Raw genomic sequence first — 17,416 nt, 5'->3', positions numbered from 1 at the left:
TATCAAATTACTATTTAGTATACCTGATCCTGTTGAGGCCTAAGAGACCGAGTAATTTAACATAGTATGAATTAAGAAGAAAGACAGGAAACTTTGAATTTGTCTTTGAGTCTAAATCAGGGATATGATATCCCTTCAGGTCAGCCTAGCCTTGACTAGACAAGTTTACAGACTGACCTTGGCTTCCAAACCATATCTGCCTTAGCACCTTTCTTGGCTCCGTGCTTTATGGCCTTCAGATGGGAACAGCCTCCCCATTAAAAAATTTGGGTAACCTGAGACCGTCAAAGTACAATGCCAAACCTTAGGCCTCACTATCTTTGTTTCTGAATGGTATAATCATGTGTTTGAAAGAATAAGAAGTCAAAAAACCTACAGGCATACTGAGGTGTATAAAATCATCACTAATATTTACTTCTCTAAACCAGGTAGACTGACAGATCCCCCTGACTAGGCCAGTAGCATATGGTCAGAAAAAGGTCCCAAGACACTGCACGCTAGTCTGTATCTTGTTTCCTTTTAAAATGTTCTCAAGATCCCATACAAGGGGGTAAATATAAAAGGGTAAAGCTTTTCTTTTAATTTCTTCAAAAGATGTAACTATTTAAAGCAAAGATATAATACTATTATGGGATTATAAAGTATGTAGGTGTAATATCTATGACAACAATATCAAAAAGTTTGTCACAAAGTTTTATATTTTACATTAATTGATACAATATTAATTTGAAGTAGACTATGATAATTAAAGGATGTATATTATTATACTCTCTCAAGTGCAACTACAAAAAAATGCATACAGACATAGCTAAAGAGAGAACAGATAAATTAAAGTGGATATTAAAAAACATATTTGATCAACCACAAGAATGCAGGAAGGAAAACAACAACAAAAATCAAATGGGATAAAAATCAAATAGAAAACAAATGGCAAGACAGTAAACCTAAATCCAACTATATCCAATGATTCGATGGTTACATTAAATGTTAACAGACTAAACACTCCAATTAAAAGAAAAAGATTTTCAAACTAGATTTTTGGGGAAAAAAAAGCAAGACCCACCTTTATGCTATCTTTAAGTCTTTAAATATGAATATTCAGTTTGACTGAATGTAAAAGGATAGCAAAAGATACCCAATGCAAATAGTAAGTAATAAGAAAGCTAGAGTAGCTAAATTAATATTACACAAAATACGCACAAAGAGTGCTTCCAGAAATAAAGAGGAACATTTCATATTAATAAAATGTCATGGAAAGACATGACAATCATAATTTCATATTCACTTAAAAGATTTAAAACACATGGACTAAACACTATTGTTTGTATTCCCAATAGATATCTACTCTATTATTTCTTTCTTTATAGTTATTTTGGTTTCTTTACAGTTTCTTAAAATGGAAACTGAAGTCATTGATTTTAAACATTTTTAATATAAGCATTTAAAGTTATAAATTTCCCTCTAAGCACTGCTTTAGATGCATCTGCAAAGTTACATTTTCATTACCAATCAAGTTAAAGTATTTTCTAATTTTGCTCATAATTTCTTCTTTGAACTATTCATTTAGAAGTTCTTTACAAGTGTATTGTTTCATTTCAAAATATTTCAAATTATTCTAGATTTTGCTATGTTTCTAATTTAATTCCATTGTCAGCAGAGAAAATACTCTGTAACATTTCAGTCATCTGAAATTTATGAAGCCTTATTCCCCATGATATGGTCTATGTTGATGAACATTCCATGTCCTCTTTACAAAGTGTGTATACTAGAGTTAGAGTTCTATAAATGTCAATTAAGTCACAGTGGTTGATATTGTTATTGAGCTCTTCCATATCCTCACTATTTTTTTTTAACTCTATAGATTGTATAAAAATTATTAATCACGGGCGGGCCATGGTGGCTCAGCAGGCAAGACTGCTCGCCTGCCATGCCAGAGGACCCAGGTTCAATTCCCAGTGCCTGCTCATGTAAAAAATAAAAATAACAAATAAATAAAAATAAAAAAGAATTATTAATCACAATTTTTAAACTTCTATCATATAAACATTCAGATATACACAAAGGCAAAGAGACTAATATAATGAAATCCCAAAATACCCACTGCGGCTGCTTTAAAAATTATTAACATTTAATTTGACACACTTATAAAAATTAATTATATCAACAGCCTCCATTTTCCATAAACTTACCTCGTCCTTGAAGATAAATTTTAAAATTTCTAAGAAGACAAAGGATAATCTCTAAGAAATGACCACAGGAATGAAAGCAGAAACTTTTAATTAAAAAATATATATACTGGAATGTTTCAATCACAGCCAGGTAATTTAAATTGGATCTGATCTTTATAAGTTCAGAAACTCCCTTTTAGCTATAAATCAGATATGTTCTAAAATGTATTGGCAGTACTTTCAGATGGCTAGGGAGCTTTGCAATATCCAGAAACAACAGTTTAAATTTGGTAATTCATAGCCTTAAACACTAATGAAGTACATATATATCAAGATAGTTTGCCACCAAAGAGGTTTTCTTATTCATCTTTTAAAGATCTGACTCAGTTTATCTGTCCTGAAGGCTGCCTTTGAGTACTAACCAAACTAATCCCAGACCCTAGTTATAAAGGCTATCGGATTTGAAATGAACTTAACAATATCTTAGGGAATGATAGCAGAGAAGTCACAGAAGGCAAGAAAAGAAAAATGTGGGTTAATCTTCTAGGAGAGAAGACTCAATCTCCTCTACAGAGGCTAAAATTTCATCAGTAAAATCTCATGATACTAATTAAATGTCCTCTACACAGTTAGGAGCTTACAACAAGGCAGGCACTAATATGCTCTTACTATCAGGCAATATGAGATCATAGGTAATAACTGTAACGTATTTGTAATTGTGCATATCACCTTTCATTTTTAGAGTTAAAGAAAGCAATCATTTAAAAAGTCATAAAGAAGTACTATCTTTTAGAGAAATCTATTAAACTATTTAAAGATTAATTAACTGTTCTAGTTTGCTAGCTGCCGGAATGCAATATACCAGAGACGGAATGGCTTTTAAAAAGGGGAAATTTAATGAGTTGCTAGTTTACAGTTCTAAGGCCAAGAAAATGTCCCAATTAGAAATGTCCAATCAAAGGCATCCAGGGAAAGATACCTTGGTTCAAGAAGGCTGATGGAGTTCAGGGTTTCTCTCTCAAGTGAGAAGGCACATGGTGAACACAGTTAGGGCTTCTCTCTCTCGGCTGGAAGGACACATGGCGAATACGGCGTCATCTGCTAGCTTACTCTCCTGGCTTCTGGTTTCATGAAGCTCCCCGGGAGGCGTTTTCCTTCTTCATCTCCAATGGACTTTCCGCTTCATGGTGCTGCAGCATTCTCTGCTCTCTCTGAATCTCTCACTCTCCAAAATATTTCCTCTTTCATAGGACTTCAGAAACTAATCAAGACCCACTCAAATGGGTGGAGACATGTCATCCCCTAATCCAATATAACAACCATTCTTAACTAAATCACATCAACCAGGGAGATGATCTCATTACAGTTTCAAATATACAGTATTGAATAGGGATTATTCTACCTTTAAGAAATGGATTTATATTAAAACATGGCTTTTCTTAGAGGGCATACTTCCTTTCAAACCAGCACATTCCACCCTCTGGCCCCTAAAAAAGACATGTTTTTCCCATATACAAAATACATTAATTTCATAATAATATCAGAAATCCTTAAACCTATCAGTAGCAATACAATGAAGTACAAAATTAGAGACAGTACAAAATCTCATCAAGTCAGTTACAGGCATGGTCTGTCCTAAGGCAAAATTCTCTCCATTTGCTCTGGACCTTTGAAAACTCATAACAAGTTATTTGCTGCCAACATATAAAGGAGGAACATTCACAGGATACATATACACATTTCCATAGGGAAGAAGGAACACAGGGGTCACTGGACCCATACAGTTTCAAAAATCTGCAGGGCAAAGTCCATTAAATTTCAAAGTCTGAGAGTCGTTTATCCTCAGGGCTTTAGAAAGTGGCAGTTCCACCCTTTCCAAATGCCTACGCCTGCCTCTCTCTGAATGCAACCTTGGGGGATATTGGGGAGACCACCTTTCTCTCAGCTCCACCCTCTCCAAGCATTGGGGCCACACCTGGGCTCTCTGCCATCTCCCGGGCACACGCTCAACCCCTCCAGGCTCTCCCCAAACCCCAAGGAATGTGCTTCACCTTCTCCAAGGCCTGAGGCGGCATGACTCTTCCACTGCAATGAGGTGGAAGGCCCATTCTCTGCCTCTGTGGCAAACTTACCCTCTCCACGGGCTTGGGTGCATCCACTCTCCTGGCCCAAGGCTTCTTGACTTCAGACCTCAATCTCCATGGTTTTGCCTCTGAAGTTATTTTTCCTCCACTGTGTCCCTTCTCTGAACTCCTCAGTCCAGACAGGCAGCGGCTCTGTTTACACAGGTCCCACAGCACTCTTGTCGGCTTTCTGTGCAGTAGTGTTGGATCATGCCCATCAGACAGAAGGAGTTTCTCCAAATCTTTCCTGGACAACTCCATGCCTGATCCTAACTTTCTCTGAAATGGCTGACTGGTTTCACATTTGGTTAAATCCTCACACAGGGCTCTATTCTCTGGGGTCTCCTTTCCTGGAAGCCCAGAATTTTCTAGGACATCAATTTCTGGTTTCTTTGTACCCAGGAGTTCACTTTTCAGCTTATCTCTCTCCTGTCGCATTTCATTATAAGCTGCAAGGAGAAACCAGGCTGCACTTTTGACATTTAATTTGGAAATCTCTTCTGCTAAATATCCAAGTTCATGGCTTTTACAATCTGCCTTCCAGCCAAAGCCACTAGTCAATTTTGCCAGATTATCTGCCATTTTAAAACAAGGATCACCTTCCTTCCAGTCTACAATAACACGGACCTCATTTCTGTCTAAGGCCTCATCAGAGGTGTCTTTAGAGTCCACATTTCTACCAACAGTCTCTTCAAAGCATTCTAGACCTTCTCTATCAAGCTTCTCACAACTCTTCCAAAATCTTCCCTTTATCCATTTAAAAAGCCGTTCCAACATACTTGGTATTTGCCAACTGCAGCAGCAACACCCCACTCTCCCGTACCAAAATCTGTTCTAGTTTGCTAGCTGCCGGAATGCAATATACCAGAGACGGAATGGCTTTTAAAAAGGGGAAATTTAATGAGTTGCTAGTTTACAGTTCTAAGGCCGAGAAAATGTCCCAATTAGAAATGTCCAATCAAAGGCATCCAGGGAAAGATACCTTGGTTCAAGAAGGCTGATGGAGTTCAGGGTTTCTCTCTCAAGTGAGAAGAGACATGGCAAACACAGTTAGGGCTTCTCTCTCTCGGCTGGAAGGACACATGGCGAATACGGCGTCATCTGCTAGCTTACTCTCCTGGCTTCTGGTTTCATGAAGCTCCCCGGGAGGCGTTTTCCTTCTTCATCTCCAATGGACTTTCCGCTTCATGGTGCTGCAGCATTCTCTGCTCTCTCTGAATCTCTCATTCTCCAAAATGTTTCCTCTTTCATAGGACTTCAGAAACTAATCAAGACCCACTCAAATGGGTGGAGACATGTCATCCCCTAATCCAGTTTAACAATCATTCTTAACTAAATCACATCAACCAGGGAGATGATCTCATTACAGTTTCAAATATACAGTATTGAATAGGGATTATTCTACCTTTAAGAAATGGATTTATATTAAAACATGGCTTTTCTTAGGGGGCATACTTCCTTTCAAACCAGCACATTAACATAACATTTGGGATTTGCTTCAAGATAATTCAGTGTTGAAGGAAGTCAGTAAATGACACAAGATTTTCCATGTGTTAATAAATGTTAAAGATGGCTGATGCATCCATGGAGATTGCACTATTTTATTTTTCATAATAAAAGTTTCTAAAAGTCATAAGGCATTACGAAAAATCATAATGTCTGGCTAGAATTTTTATTTTTATTCCTCACTGCCATCATTGATGCCAATTCAAAAATATAAACACAAAGAATACTGCCATCATCTTACCCAGTTCTATTTCATCTTTCTTAAGTTCTCTGCAATTTCTAATATGCCTCTTTGGCACTACAAGATAATGATGAGGTGCTGCTGGTTTGATATCTTTGAAGCAAACTAAGTCTTCATTCTAAAGGAAAAAACAGAGCATGTGTTATTCAGGGAATTATTTAAAATAATTTTCTAATACTCTCCTGGCATGACTTAAATTCATTAATTACTTAAACTTTATTAATGGTGCTTGGGTCACAACTAAGCACCACTGCCCAACTCAAATATTTTCTCATTATGTATTAAGTCAAGTTTTCGCAGCCTTCATGAGATGTTCATTTACACAGAGAAAAGGTTTTTTTTAAAGTCACTTGGAAAAAAACAATTGAGTGAAGTTCATTAAAACTTCATTACCAACAATCCCAGAGCTCTTCATTTCATTACACATTTCTCCATTCCTACCCTAAGGTGTTTTTCACTTTCCACGTGTACTTTTTAAAGGTCTGTCTATAGAATCATAGAAGGATTGATAAGTTCTTTTTTACATTTAATGTTTTTCAAATTGGCTTTTTCCTCAATTATAACAACATCAGGAGGTTACATTTTAAACATTTTTAAAGCAATTGTAAATAAATCTTTTTTCTTTAAATTTATTTAACACCTGACAGAATTAAAAACACTCTGAAGTGCTAAAACAGACCCCAGTGTATTGTACTGTCATGTGCCTAGGCCATAAGATGTCTGACTTCAATTTCCTCGTTTACACTGCTCCACCCAGTGGAGGATTTATAAGGAAAAGGAAAAGAAAAAAGAGTCTTTCAACCTATTAACATCTGAGTTTCAAGCTTTTCCAACAGAAAATCCATATTCCCTAAATAATTTCATTCAATACTTTATATAAAAATATAAAATCAAAATGAAATAAAATTGGTGTGAATAAGCAATTTCCCCCTGAAAAATTCCCAGAATATACTATGTTCATTAGTTCTCCATTTCAGGAATCAAAATTTGATTTGGACAAAGAGCTCCTATCATGCCAGTAATCTTGGTTTCAATGGGAATAATGGTGAACGGCAACTGCACATACTGCAGCATGATCTTCCCTATCAGCACCCTTGCTGTTCATCTAGGCTTCAAGCAACTTTAAGCCAACCAGCCAGTGAGACCACATTTTATAGAGAATGACGCTTTTTGTCTAGTCAGTCCCCAGCAAAACCATGATTGAAACAGAAGGTAGCAAAAACAAGATTTCATTTATCCCTTTCCTATCTCAAGACTGATATATAATGCCAATATCAATTTATTAGGATACTGCTTGAATATTCACTTTATTGTTGGCCTCACTAACATACCTTCATCTCAGAAGCTGCTAAAATGCGGAGGCACAACAACATAAAAAAAACTGACTTTTTTTCAGCTATTAAGTGGAACCTGAATGTAAGATGAGGAAGAAAAGTTATTATTTTTAAGATCATGTGGTAAACACAATGTTGGAGCAATCTAACATAGTATAAGCTAGAAGGAAAGTACAAAATCAAGGAAGGACTAAACCGAGGTACCCTACAGAAATAGGGTTATGCTGATGTGTTGAAAGAATATGAGAGTCTTTCCTGACCCCAAAATGTCAGGAAAAATTTGTATCAACTGTTGTTTTCTGTTAATGCACAGGGGGAAGGAAAGAAAAAGGATCTGTGTTCCATTGTTGGGTTGATAGAGGACAAAAGTGAGAGGTTTTTCAGGAGAAACAGACATGATAGAAGTGGCTAATGAAAGTATATGTAGTATCCTGCCCTAACCTCAAGAGAAAATCTTCTGATATACTGCAGAAAGGGCTGAGTTTCCTGCAATTCATAGACAGAGGCTTAGATCAGTTTTTTTTTTTTTGGTTTATATATATATAAAGAGTAATTCCAGAAGGTTGGATGACTTGAAGAACCCCAATGGATAATCCTAAGGCAACAAATGTGATAATCACATCAATTTTAATCCATTCTTGATCAAAATTTTCTGCCTAGGAATAACTTAAAATACTGATGCTCACGGAATGTTTGTGAAAAGAATCAGAACAAAACCTACAATGGTTTTCAATGTTTAAAGTTTTCCATCATTTCTTTAATATCTCCCAGCTAGAGGGAAAAAATTGGGCATCAAATCTAGCATTGTCATGGCTCCCACCGCCATCCAGCCCTCCTCTTCCTCTTTCTCCGCTGGCACTCCCGCCGCCATCTAGACCACCTCTTCCTCTTTCTCCGCCGGCACTCCCGCCGCCATCTAGCCCTCCTCTTCCTCTTTCTCCGCCAGCGGCGCTCCCGCCACCATCTAGCCCTCCTCTTCCTCTTTCTCCGCCGGCGCTCCCACCACCATCTAGCCCTCCTCTTCCTCTTTCTCCGCCGGCGCTCCCACCGCCATCTAGCCCTCCTCTTCCTCTTTGTCCGCCGGCGCTCCCGCCGCCATCTTGCCCTCCTCTTTTCCCTTTTGCTCCGGCGGCGCTCCATCCACCATCTTATCCTTCCCTTTCTCCTCCTACTCCAGCGGCTCTCCAACCACCACCGTGCCCTCTTCCGCCTTCACCAGCTCCTCCGCCACCGTCCTCGACAGCCTTGCCACCCTCACCTTTCCTCCTCCAGAACAGCTACTAGGTGAGCAGAAACGATACAGAACAGCTCCCAGAGCCACAACAGAGATCAAAAAGACAGTGTACCCCATCCTGGAACGGCTGACTGTCTGGGAGAACCAGCTCCGGTGAGATCGCCGAGGGGCGTGGGCTTTCCCCGGCGGGGCGGCAAGCGGCCGGAGTCCCTCCCTTCCTCCTTCCCGGGCCAGCTGGCAGAATAGGGGAGGCAGTCCCCTCAAGCCGCGGCGGCTGGCGCCCCGACCACGCGAGGCCCCCCGGACCAACTGAGAGAATTGAATCGGAAATCCCGAGACCGCGGAGAACGGTGACCGGGGGGGTCCCTTCCAAACACGTGACTCCCCGGTCCGGCTGGGAACGGTGCACTCTCCCGGGATGCGGCGGCTGGCGCCCTCCTGCCACGCTTGGCGCCCTGGGCCAACTAGGAAATTCGGACAGGCGCTCTCCCAGGCTGTGGCGGCCAGTGACCCTCCCCGCGTTCGGACCTCTGGGCCGGCTGGCACTCTTCCAAGCCGCTTCGGCTGGCGAACCTCCCCGAAGGTGAAAGTTTTCCAAAGTTAAAGGACCCACAGCACCTTTTACTGGTGGAACCCGCAGACAAACGGGTGCCAGGAGTGCCACCTACTGGGCAGGATAAGAGAAACAGAACCCAGAGATTTCACAGAAAAATCTTTCAACCTGTTGGGTCCAACACCCAGGGAAATCTGACTAAATGCCCAGATGCCAGCAGAAGATCACAGATCACGCTCAGAAAATTGAAAATATGGCCCAGTCGAAGGAACAAACCAACAGTTCAAATGAGATACAGGAGCTGAGACAACTAATGCTGAATATACGAACAGAAATGGAAAACCTCTTCAAAAACGAAATCGATAAATTGAGGGAAGACATGAAGAAGACATGGGCTGAACAAAAAGAAGAAATAGAAAATCTGAAAAAACAAATCACAGAGTTTATGGAAGTGAAGGATAAAGTGGAAAAGATGGAAAAAACAATGGATACCTACAATGATAGATTTAAAGAGACAGAAGATAGAATTAGTGATTTGGAGGATGGAACATCTGAATTCCAAAAAGAAACAGAAACTATCCGGAAAAGAAGGGAAAAATTTGAACAGGGTATCAGGGAACTGAATGACAATATGAAGCGCACAAATATACGTGTTGTGGGTGTCCCAGAAGGAGAAGAGAAGGGAAAAGGAGGAGAAAAACTAATGGAAGAAATTATCACTGAAAATTTCCCAACTCTTATGAAAGACCTAAAATTACAGATCCAAGAAGTGCAGCGCACCCCAAAGAAATTAGACCAAATAGGCGTTCTCCAAGACACTTACTAGTTAGAATGTCAGAGGTCAAAGAGAAAGAGAGGATCTTGAAAGCAGCAAGAGAAAAACAATCCATCACATACAAGGGAAACCCAATAAGACTATGTGTAGATTTCTCAGCAGAAACCATGGAAGCTAGAAGACAGTGGGATGATATATTTAAATTACTAAAAGAGAAAAACTGCCAACCAAGACTCCTATATCCAGCAAAATTGTCCTTCAAAAATGAGGGAGAAATTAAAACATTTTCAGACAAAAAGTCACTGAGAGAATTTGTGACCAAGAGACCAGCTCTGCAAGAAATACTAAAGGGAGCACTAGAGTCAGATACGAAAAGACAGAAGAGAGAGGTATGGAGAAGAGTGTAGAAAAAAGGAAAGTCAGATATGATATATATAATACAAAAGGCAAAATGGTACAGGAAAATATTATCTAAACAGTAATAACACTAAATGTTAATGGACTGAATTCCCCAATCAACAGACATAGATTGGCAGAATGGATTAAAAAACAGGATCCTCCTATATGCTGTCTACAGGAAATACATCTTAGACCCAAAGATAAACACAGGTTGAATGTGAAAGGTTGGGAAAAGATATTTCATGCAAATAACAACCAGAGAAGAGCAGGAGTGGTTATACTAATATCCAACAAAGTAGACTTCAAATGTAAAACAGTTAAAAGAGACAAAGAAGGACACTATCTACTAATAAAAGGAACAATTAAACAAGAAGACATAACAATCATAAATATTTACGCACCGAACCAGAATGCCCCAAAATACGTGAGGAATACACTGCGAACACTGAAAAGGGAAATAGACACATATACCATAATAGTTGGAGACTTCAATTCACCACTCTCATCAATGGACTGAACATCTAGACAGAGGATCAATAAAGAAATAGAGAATCTGAATATTACTATAAATGAGCTAGACTTAACAGACATCTATAGGACATTACATCCCACAACAGCAGGATACACCTTTTTCTCAAGTACTCATGGATCATTCTCAAAGATAGACCATATGCTGGGTCACAAAGCAAGTCTTAACAAATTTAAAAAGATTGAAATCATACACAACACTTTCTCGGATCATAAAGGAATGAAGTTGGAAATCAATAATAGCTGGAGTGCCAGAAAATTCACAAATATGTGGAGGCTCAACAACACACTCTTAAACAACGAGTGGGTCAAAGAAGAAATTGCAAGAGAAATTAGTAAATACCTCGAGGCGAATGAAAATGAAAACACAACATATCAAAACTTATGGGACGCAGCAAAGGCAGTGCTAAGAGGGAAATTTATTGCCCTAAATGCCTATATCAGAAAAGAAGAAAAGACAAAAATGCAGGAATTAACTGTCCACTTGGAAGAACTGGAGAAAGAACAGCAAACTAATCCCAAAGCAAGCAAAAGGAAAGAAATAACAAAGATTAGAGCAGAAATAAGTGAAATTGAAAACATGAAAATAATAGAGAAAATCAATAAGACCAGAAGTTGGTTCTATGAGAAAATCAATAAGATTGATGGGCCCTTAGCAAGATTGACAAAAAGAAGAAGAGAGAGGATGCAAATAAATAAGGTCAGAAATGGAAGAGGAGACATAACTGCTGACCTCACAGAAATAAAGGAGGTAATAACAGGATACTATGAACAATTTTACGCTAATAAATACAACAATTTAGATGAAATGGACGGGTTCCTGGAAAGACATGAACAACCAACTTTGACTCAAGAAGAAATAGATGACCTTAACAAACCAATCACAAGTAAAGAAATTGAATTAGTCATTCAAAAGCTTCCTAAAAAGAAAAGTCCAGGACCAGACGGCTTCACATGTGAATTCTATCAAACATTCCAGAAAGAATTAGTACCAACTCTCCTCAAACTCTTCAAAAAAATCGAAGTGGAGGGAAAACTACCTAATTCATTCTATGAAGCCAACATCACCCTCATACCAAAACAAGGCAAAGATATTACAAAAAAAGAAAACTACAGACCAATCTCTCTAATGAATATAGATGCAAAAATCCTCAATAAAATTCTAGCAAATCGTATCCAACAACACATTAAAAGAATTATACATCATGACCAAGTAGGATTCATCCCAGGTATGCAAGGATGGTTCAACATAAGAAAATCAATTAAATGTAATACACCATATCAACAAATCAAAGCAGAAAAATCACATGATCATCTCAATTGATGCAGAGAAGGCATTTGACAAGATTCAACATCCTTTCCTGTTGAAAACACTTCAAAAGATAGGAATACAAGGGAACTTCCTTAAAATGATAGAGGGAATATATGAAAAACCCACAGCTAATATCATCCTCAATGGGGAAAAATTGAAAACTGTCCCCCTAAGATCAGGAACAAGACAAGGATGTCCACTATCACCACTATTATTCAACATTATGTTGGAGGTTCTAGCCAGAGCAATTAGACAAGAAAAAGAAATACAAGGCATCAAAATTGGAAAGGAAGAAGTAAAACTATCACTGTTTGCAGACGATATGATACTATACGTCGAAAACCCGGAAAAATCCACAACAAAACTACTAGAGCTAATAAATGAGTACAGCAAAGTAGCAGGTTACAAGATCAACATTCAAAAATCTGTAGCATTTCTATACACTAGTAATGAACAAGCTGAGGGGGAAATCAAGAAACGAATCCCATTTACAATTGCAACTAAAAGAATAAAATACCTAGGAATAAATTTAACTAAAGAGACAAAAAACCTATATAAAGAAAACTACAAAAAACTGCTAAAAGAAATCACAGAAGACCTAAATAGATGGAAGGGCATACCGTGTTCATGGATTGGAAGACTAAATATAGTTAAGATGTCAATCCTACCTAAATTGATTTACAGATTCAATGCAATACCAATCAAAATCCCAACAACTTATTTTTCAGAAATAGAAAAACCAATAAGCAAATTTATCTGGAAGGGCAGGGTGCCCCGAATCGCTAAAAACATCTTGAGGAAAAAAAACGAAGCTGGAGGTCTCGCGCTGCCTGACTTTAAGGCATATTATGAAGCCACAGTGGTCAAAACAGCATGGTATTGGCATAAAGATAGATATATCGACCAATGGACTCGAATAGAGTGCTCAGATATAGACCCTCTCATCTATGGACATTTGATCTTTGATAAGGCAGTCAAGCCAACTCACCTGGGACAGAACAGTCTCTTCAATAAATGGTGCCTAGAGAACTGGATATCCATATGCAAAAGAATGAAAGAAGACCCATATCTCACACCCTACACAAAAGTTAACTCAAAATGGATCAAAGATCTAAACATTAGGTCTAAGACCATAAAACAGTTAGAGGAAAATGTAGGGAGATATCTTATGAATCTTACAATTGGAGGCGGTTTTATGGACCTTAAACCTAAAGCAAGAGCACTGAAGAAGGAAATAAATAAATGGGAGCTCCTCAAAATTAAACACTTTTGTGCATCAAAGAACTTCATCAAGAAAGTAAGAAGACAGCCTACACAATGGGAGATAATATTTGGAAATGACATATCAGATAAAGGTCTAGTATCCAGAATTTATAAAGAGATTGTTCAACTCAACAACAAAAAGACAGCCAACCCAATTACAAAATGGGAAAAAGACTTGAACAGACACCTACCAGAAGAGGAAATACAAATGGCCAAAAGGCACATGAAGAGATGCTCAATGTCCCTGGCCATTAGAGAAATGCAAATCAAAACCACAATGAGATATCATCTCACACCCACCAGAATGGCCATTATCAACAAAACAGAAATGACAAGTGCTGGAGAGGATGCGGAGAAAGAGGCACACTTATCCACTGTTGGTGGGAATGTCAAATGGTGTAACCATTGTGGAAGGCAGTTTGGCGGTTCCTCAAAAAGTTGAATATAGAATTGCCATACGACCCAGCAATACCATTGCTGGGTATGTACTCAAAGGACTTAAGGGCAAAGACACAAACGGACATTTGCACACCAATGTTTATAGCAGCGTTATTTACAATTGCAAAGAGATGGAAACAGCCAAAATGTCCATCAACAGAAGAATGGCTAAACAAACTGTGGTATATACATACGATGGAATATTATGCAGCTTTAAGACAGGATAAACTTATGAAGCATGTAATAACATGGATGGACCTAGAGAACATTATGCTGAGTGAGTCTAGCCAAAAACTAAAGGACAAATACTGTATGGTCCCACTGATGTGAACGGACATTCGAGAATAAACTTGGAATATGTCATTGGTAACAGAGTCCAGCAGGATTTAGAAACAGGGTAAGATAATGGGTAATTGGAGCTGAAGGGATACAGACTGTGCAACAGGACTAGATAGAAAAACTCAAAAATGGACAGCACAATAATACCTAATTGTAAAATAATTATGTTAAAACACTGAATGAAGCTGCATCTGAGCTATAGGTTTTTTTTTTTTTACTATTATTATTACTTTTATTTCTTTTCTCTATATTAACATTCTATATCTTTTTCGGTTGTGTTGCTAGTTCTTCTAAACCGATGCAAATGTACTAAGAAACGATGATCATGCATCTATGTGATGATGTTAAGAATTACTGATTGCATATGTAGAATGGTATGATTTCTAAATGTTGGGTTAATTTCTTTTTTTCCGTTAATTAATAAAAAAAAAATCTAACATTGTCATAATTGTATTTCTCAGATTGGTTCGCAACACAGAAGTTTTATGTCTTTATTTATATCCCCTTTTTTTTGTTTTGTTTTGTTTTTTCTTGCAGGGGGGCAAGGTGTGGGCATTGACTTTTAAAAATCTAAAAGGTAATTCTTTCTGGAACAAACACCTTAATTAGAATTTTGATGTAAATGAATTCTACCTTTCAGCAGGAACACTTTGTGATGGTTCATGTGTCAACTTGGCCAGGTTATGGTGCCCACTCGTCTGGTCAAGCCCGCACTGACTTAACAGTTATGCAAGGATATTTTGTGGACTTAAATTGTGTCAGGTGATTGCATCTGTGGCTGATTTCAAGTACAATCAACTGAGGGGCATATCTTCCACAATGAGAGATGTTAAATCCAACCAGTTGAAGGCTTTTACAGGAGAGATGAAAAATTCAGCAGTTAGAAGAGAAAACTTTCATGTCTACTTCTGCCAGCCAGCCTCCTCTAGGGAATTCATCAAAGACCTTCATGGAATGCCAGCTTGCAGTCTGCCCTATGGAATTTGGACTCATGCATCCCTACAACTGTATGAGACACTTCTATAAAAGCTCACACTATTTACAGATATCTCCTGTTGGTTCTGTTTCCCTAGAGAATGCTTATAAACACGTTAGATTTATAGAACAAGAAAATGCCAGTCTAAAGAACAAGAAAAAAATTAAACCTTCTTAAAATCTGTTATCTGATACTGCATAACTCAGTCCAACAGAGTTGTCTTCTTCTCCCAACCACCCTTCTGAGAGGTTTTGTTTACGCAATATATGGAATAGTATTTTTTAATAAAAACTACCAGTTAACATAAGGTAACTGTCAATCCCAGGAGTATATAAAACTCCCACAGAAGCAAAGAAACAACATTTTACTTAGCCTAGTGTTCTAGTTTGCTAGCTGCTGGAATGCAATATACCAGAAACGGAATGGCTTTTAAAAAGGGGAATTTAATGAGTTGCTAGTTTACAGTTCTAAGGCCGAGAAAATGTCCCAATTAAAACAAGTCTATAGAAATGTCCAATCAGAGGCATCCAGGGAAAGATACCTTGGTTCAAGAAGGCCGATGACGTTCAGGGTCTCTCTCTCATCCAAGAAGGCACATGATGAACACAGTCATGGTTTCTCTCTCGGCTGGAATACGAAGTGAATACGGCGTCATCTGCTAGCTTTCTCTCCTGGCTTCCTATTTCATGAAGCTCCCCGGGAGGCATCTTCCTTCTTCATCTCCAAAGGTCACTGGCTGGTGGACTCTCTGCTTTGTAGTGTTGCTCTCTCTGAATCTCTCTGAATCTCTCATTCTCCAAAATGTTTCCTCTTTCATAGGACTTCAGAAACATCAAGACCCACTCAAATGGGTGGAGATATGTCATCCCCTAATCCAGTTTAACAACCATTCTTGACTAAATCACATCAACCAGGGAGATGATCTCATTACAGTTTCAAACATACAGTATTGAATAGAGATTATTCTACCTTTATGAAATGGGATTTATATTAAAACATGGCTTTTCTTAGGGGGCATACTTCCTTTCAAACCAGCACACCTAGGTAGTGATTAAATTGTGATTTCCATTAAGCTTTTGAAAATATTGAAACTGGTCCTCTGATGTCAACCTCTTCCATTGTTACAACTAACCCAACCACTATTTAGCTGGTCATTTGAAAAATGACTATTCCCTCTGCCAAGAATACAATAGCAAAAATATGAAATGATGTGTGTACAAAGCTATTCATTGCAGGGTGCTTTATGATATCAAAAGATCGAAAATAAACAGAGACTAGTTGAATATATTACCATAAATCTATACAATGAAGTACTGCACAGCTAAAAAAAGAAATGATTTTCTAGGATATATACTCAAGTTTTTAAAAATGCAAGATGCATATTATTTTTGTGTAAGAAGGCAGAATACAAATGCAGACATATGCAGAACTCTTACTTAAAAGTGAAGGGCAAACAAAAAAAAATACTTTAAAAAATGTTTCTTTCAGGGGAAAGAAGCAGCAGGGAGAGAGGACAAGGGAAGAGATGCTGGACTTCTCTGTTCTTCCCAGAATTTCTTCTTCCAAAACTTTACATTTTTGGCTTTGAAAATATGTAAATATTTAATATGCATATAGTAGTTCAAAGCTGCTATTTACCTTAGAGAAGGCCATGTCCTTTTAATCCACTCCTGTGGGTACAGACCTATTGTGGGTAGGGCTTTTTGATTAGGTTATTTCATTTGAGATGGGAACCCCTTCCCTCAGGGTAGGTCTTGTTCCTCTTGCTGGAGTCCTTTTTAAGAGGTTAAAAGACAGAAAAAGTCGGGAGAAGTTTAGAGAGAAGCCCTGGAGAAGTTAGGAGAGGACCCACAGAAAACAGAGAGGAAGCTACTGAAGTCAAAACTAAAAGCAACGAAACCCAGGGGAGAAGGACCAGTAGATGCCAACCACGTGCGTTCCCAAGTGACAGATGCGTCCCAGATGCCGGCAGCCTACCTTCAGAGAAGATATCATCCTGTTGATGCCTTAATTTGGACATTTCCAAGGCCTTAGAATAGTAATTTCTAAGCTAAGTCCCCATTGTTCAAAGACAGTCCATTTCTGATATACTGTTTTCCAGTAGCTTTAACAAACCAAAAAAAATGTTTTTTAACTTAAAAAGAAAAAAGAAAAGCAAACCCTAAAAACTGAAAACAAACAGAAACAAACGAACCTAACTATACTACGTTGGCAGCATAACCACATA

General features: G+C 38.2%; 1 protein-coding gene across 1 annotated transcript in view; it reads right to left on the bottom strand.

Moving 5' to 3' along the window:
• HINT3 (histidine triad nucleotide binding protein 3) overlaps positions 1 to 17,416 on the bottom strand; it is a 33,938-nt gene that overhangs the window by 12,461 nt on the left and 4,061 nt on the right. Inside the window, exon 2 of the mRNA XM_077162823.1 lies at positions 6,039 to 6,156. Within this exon, the coding sequence (XP_077018938.1) occupies positions 6,039 to 6,156 (118 nt within the window). The remainder of the gene's footprint in view (positions 1 to 6,038; positions 6,157 to 17,416) is intronic.

The sequence above is a fragment of the Tamandua tetradactyla genome, chromosome 5 (genome assembly GCF_023851605.1).
Source record: "Tamandua tetradactyla isolate mTamTet1 chromosome 5, mTamTet1.pri, whole genome shotgun sequence".
In the NCBI taxonomy this organism is placed as follows: Eukaryota; Metazoa; Chordata; class Mammalia; order Pilosa; family Myrmecophagidae; genus Tamandua; species Tamandua tetradactyla.
The sequence above is the reverse complement of the archived record's forward strand: the minus strand, read 5'-3'. Positions and strand labels throughout refer to the sequence as shown.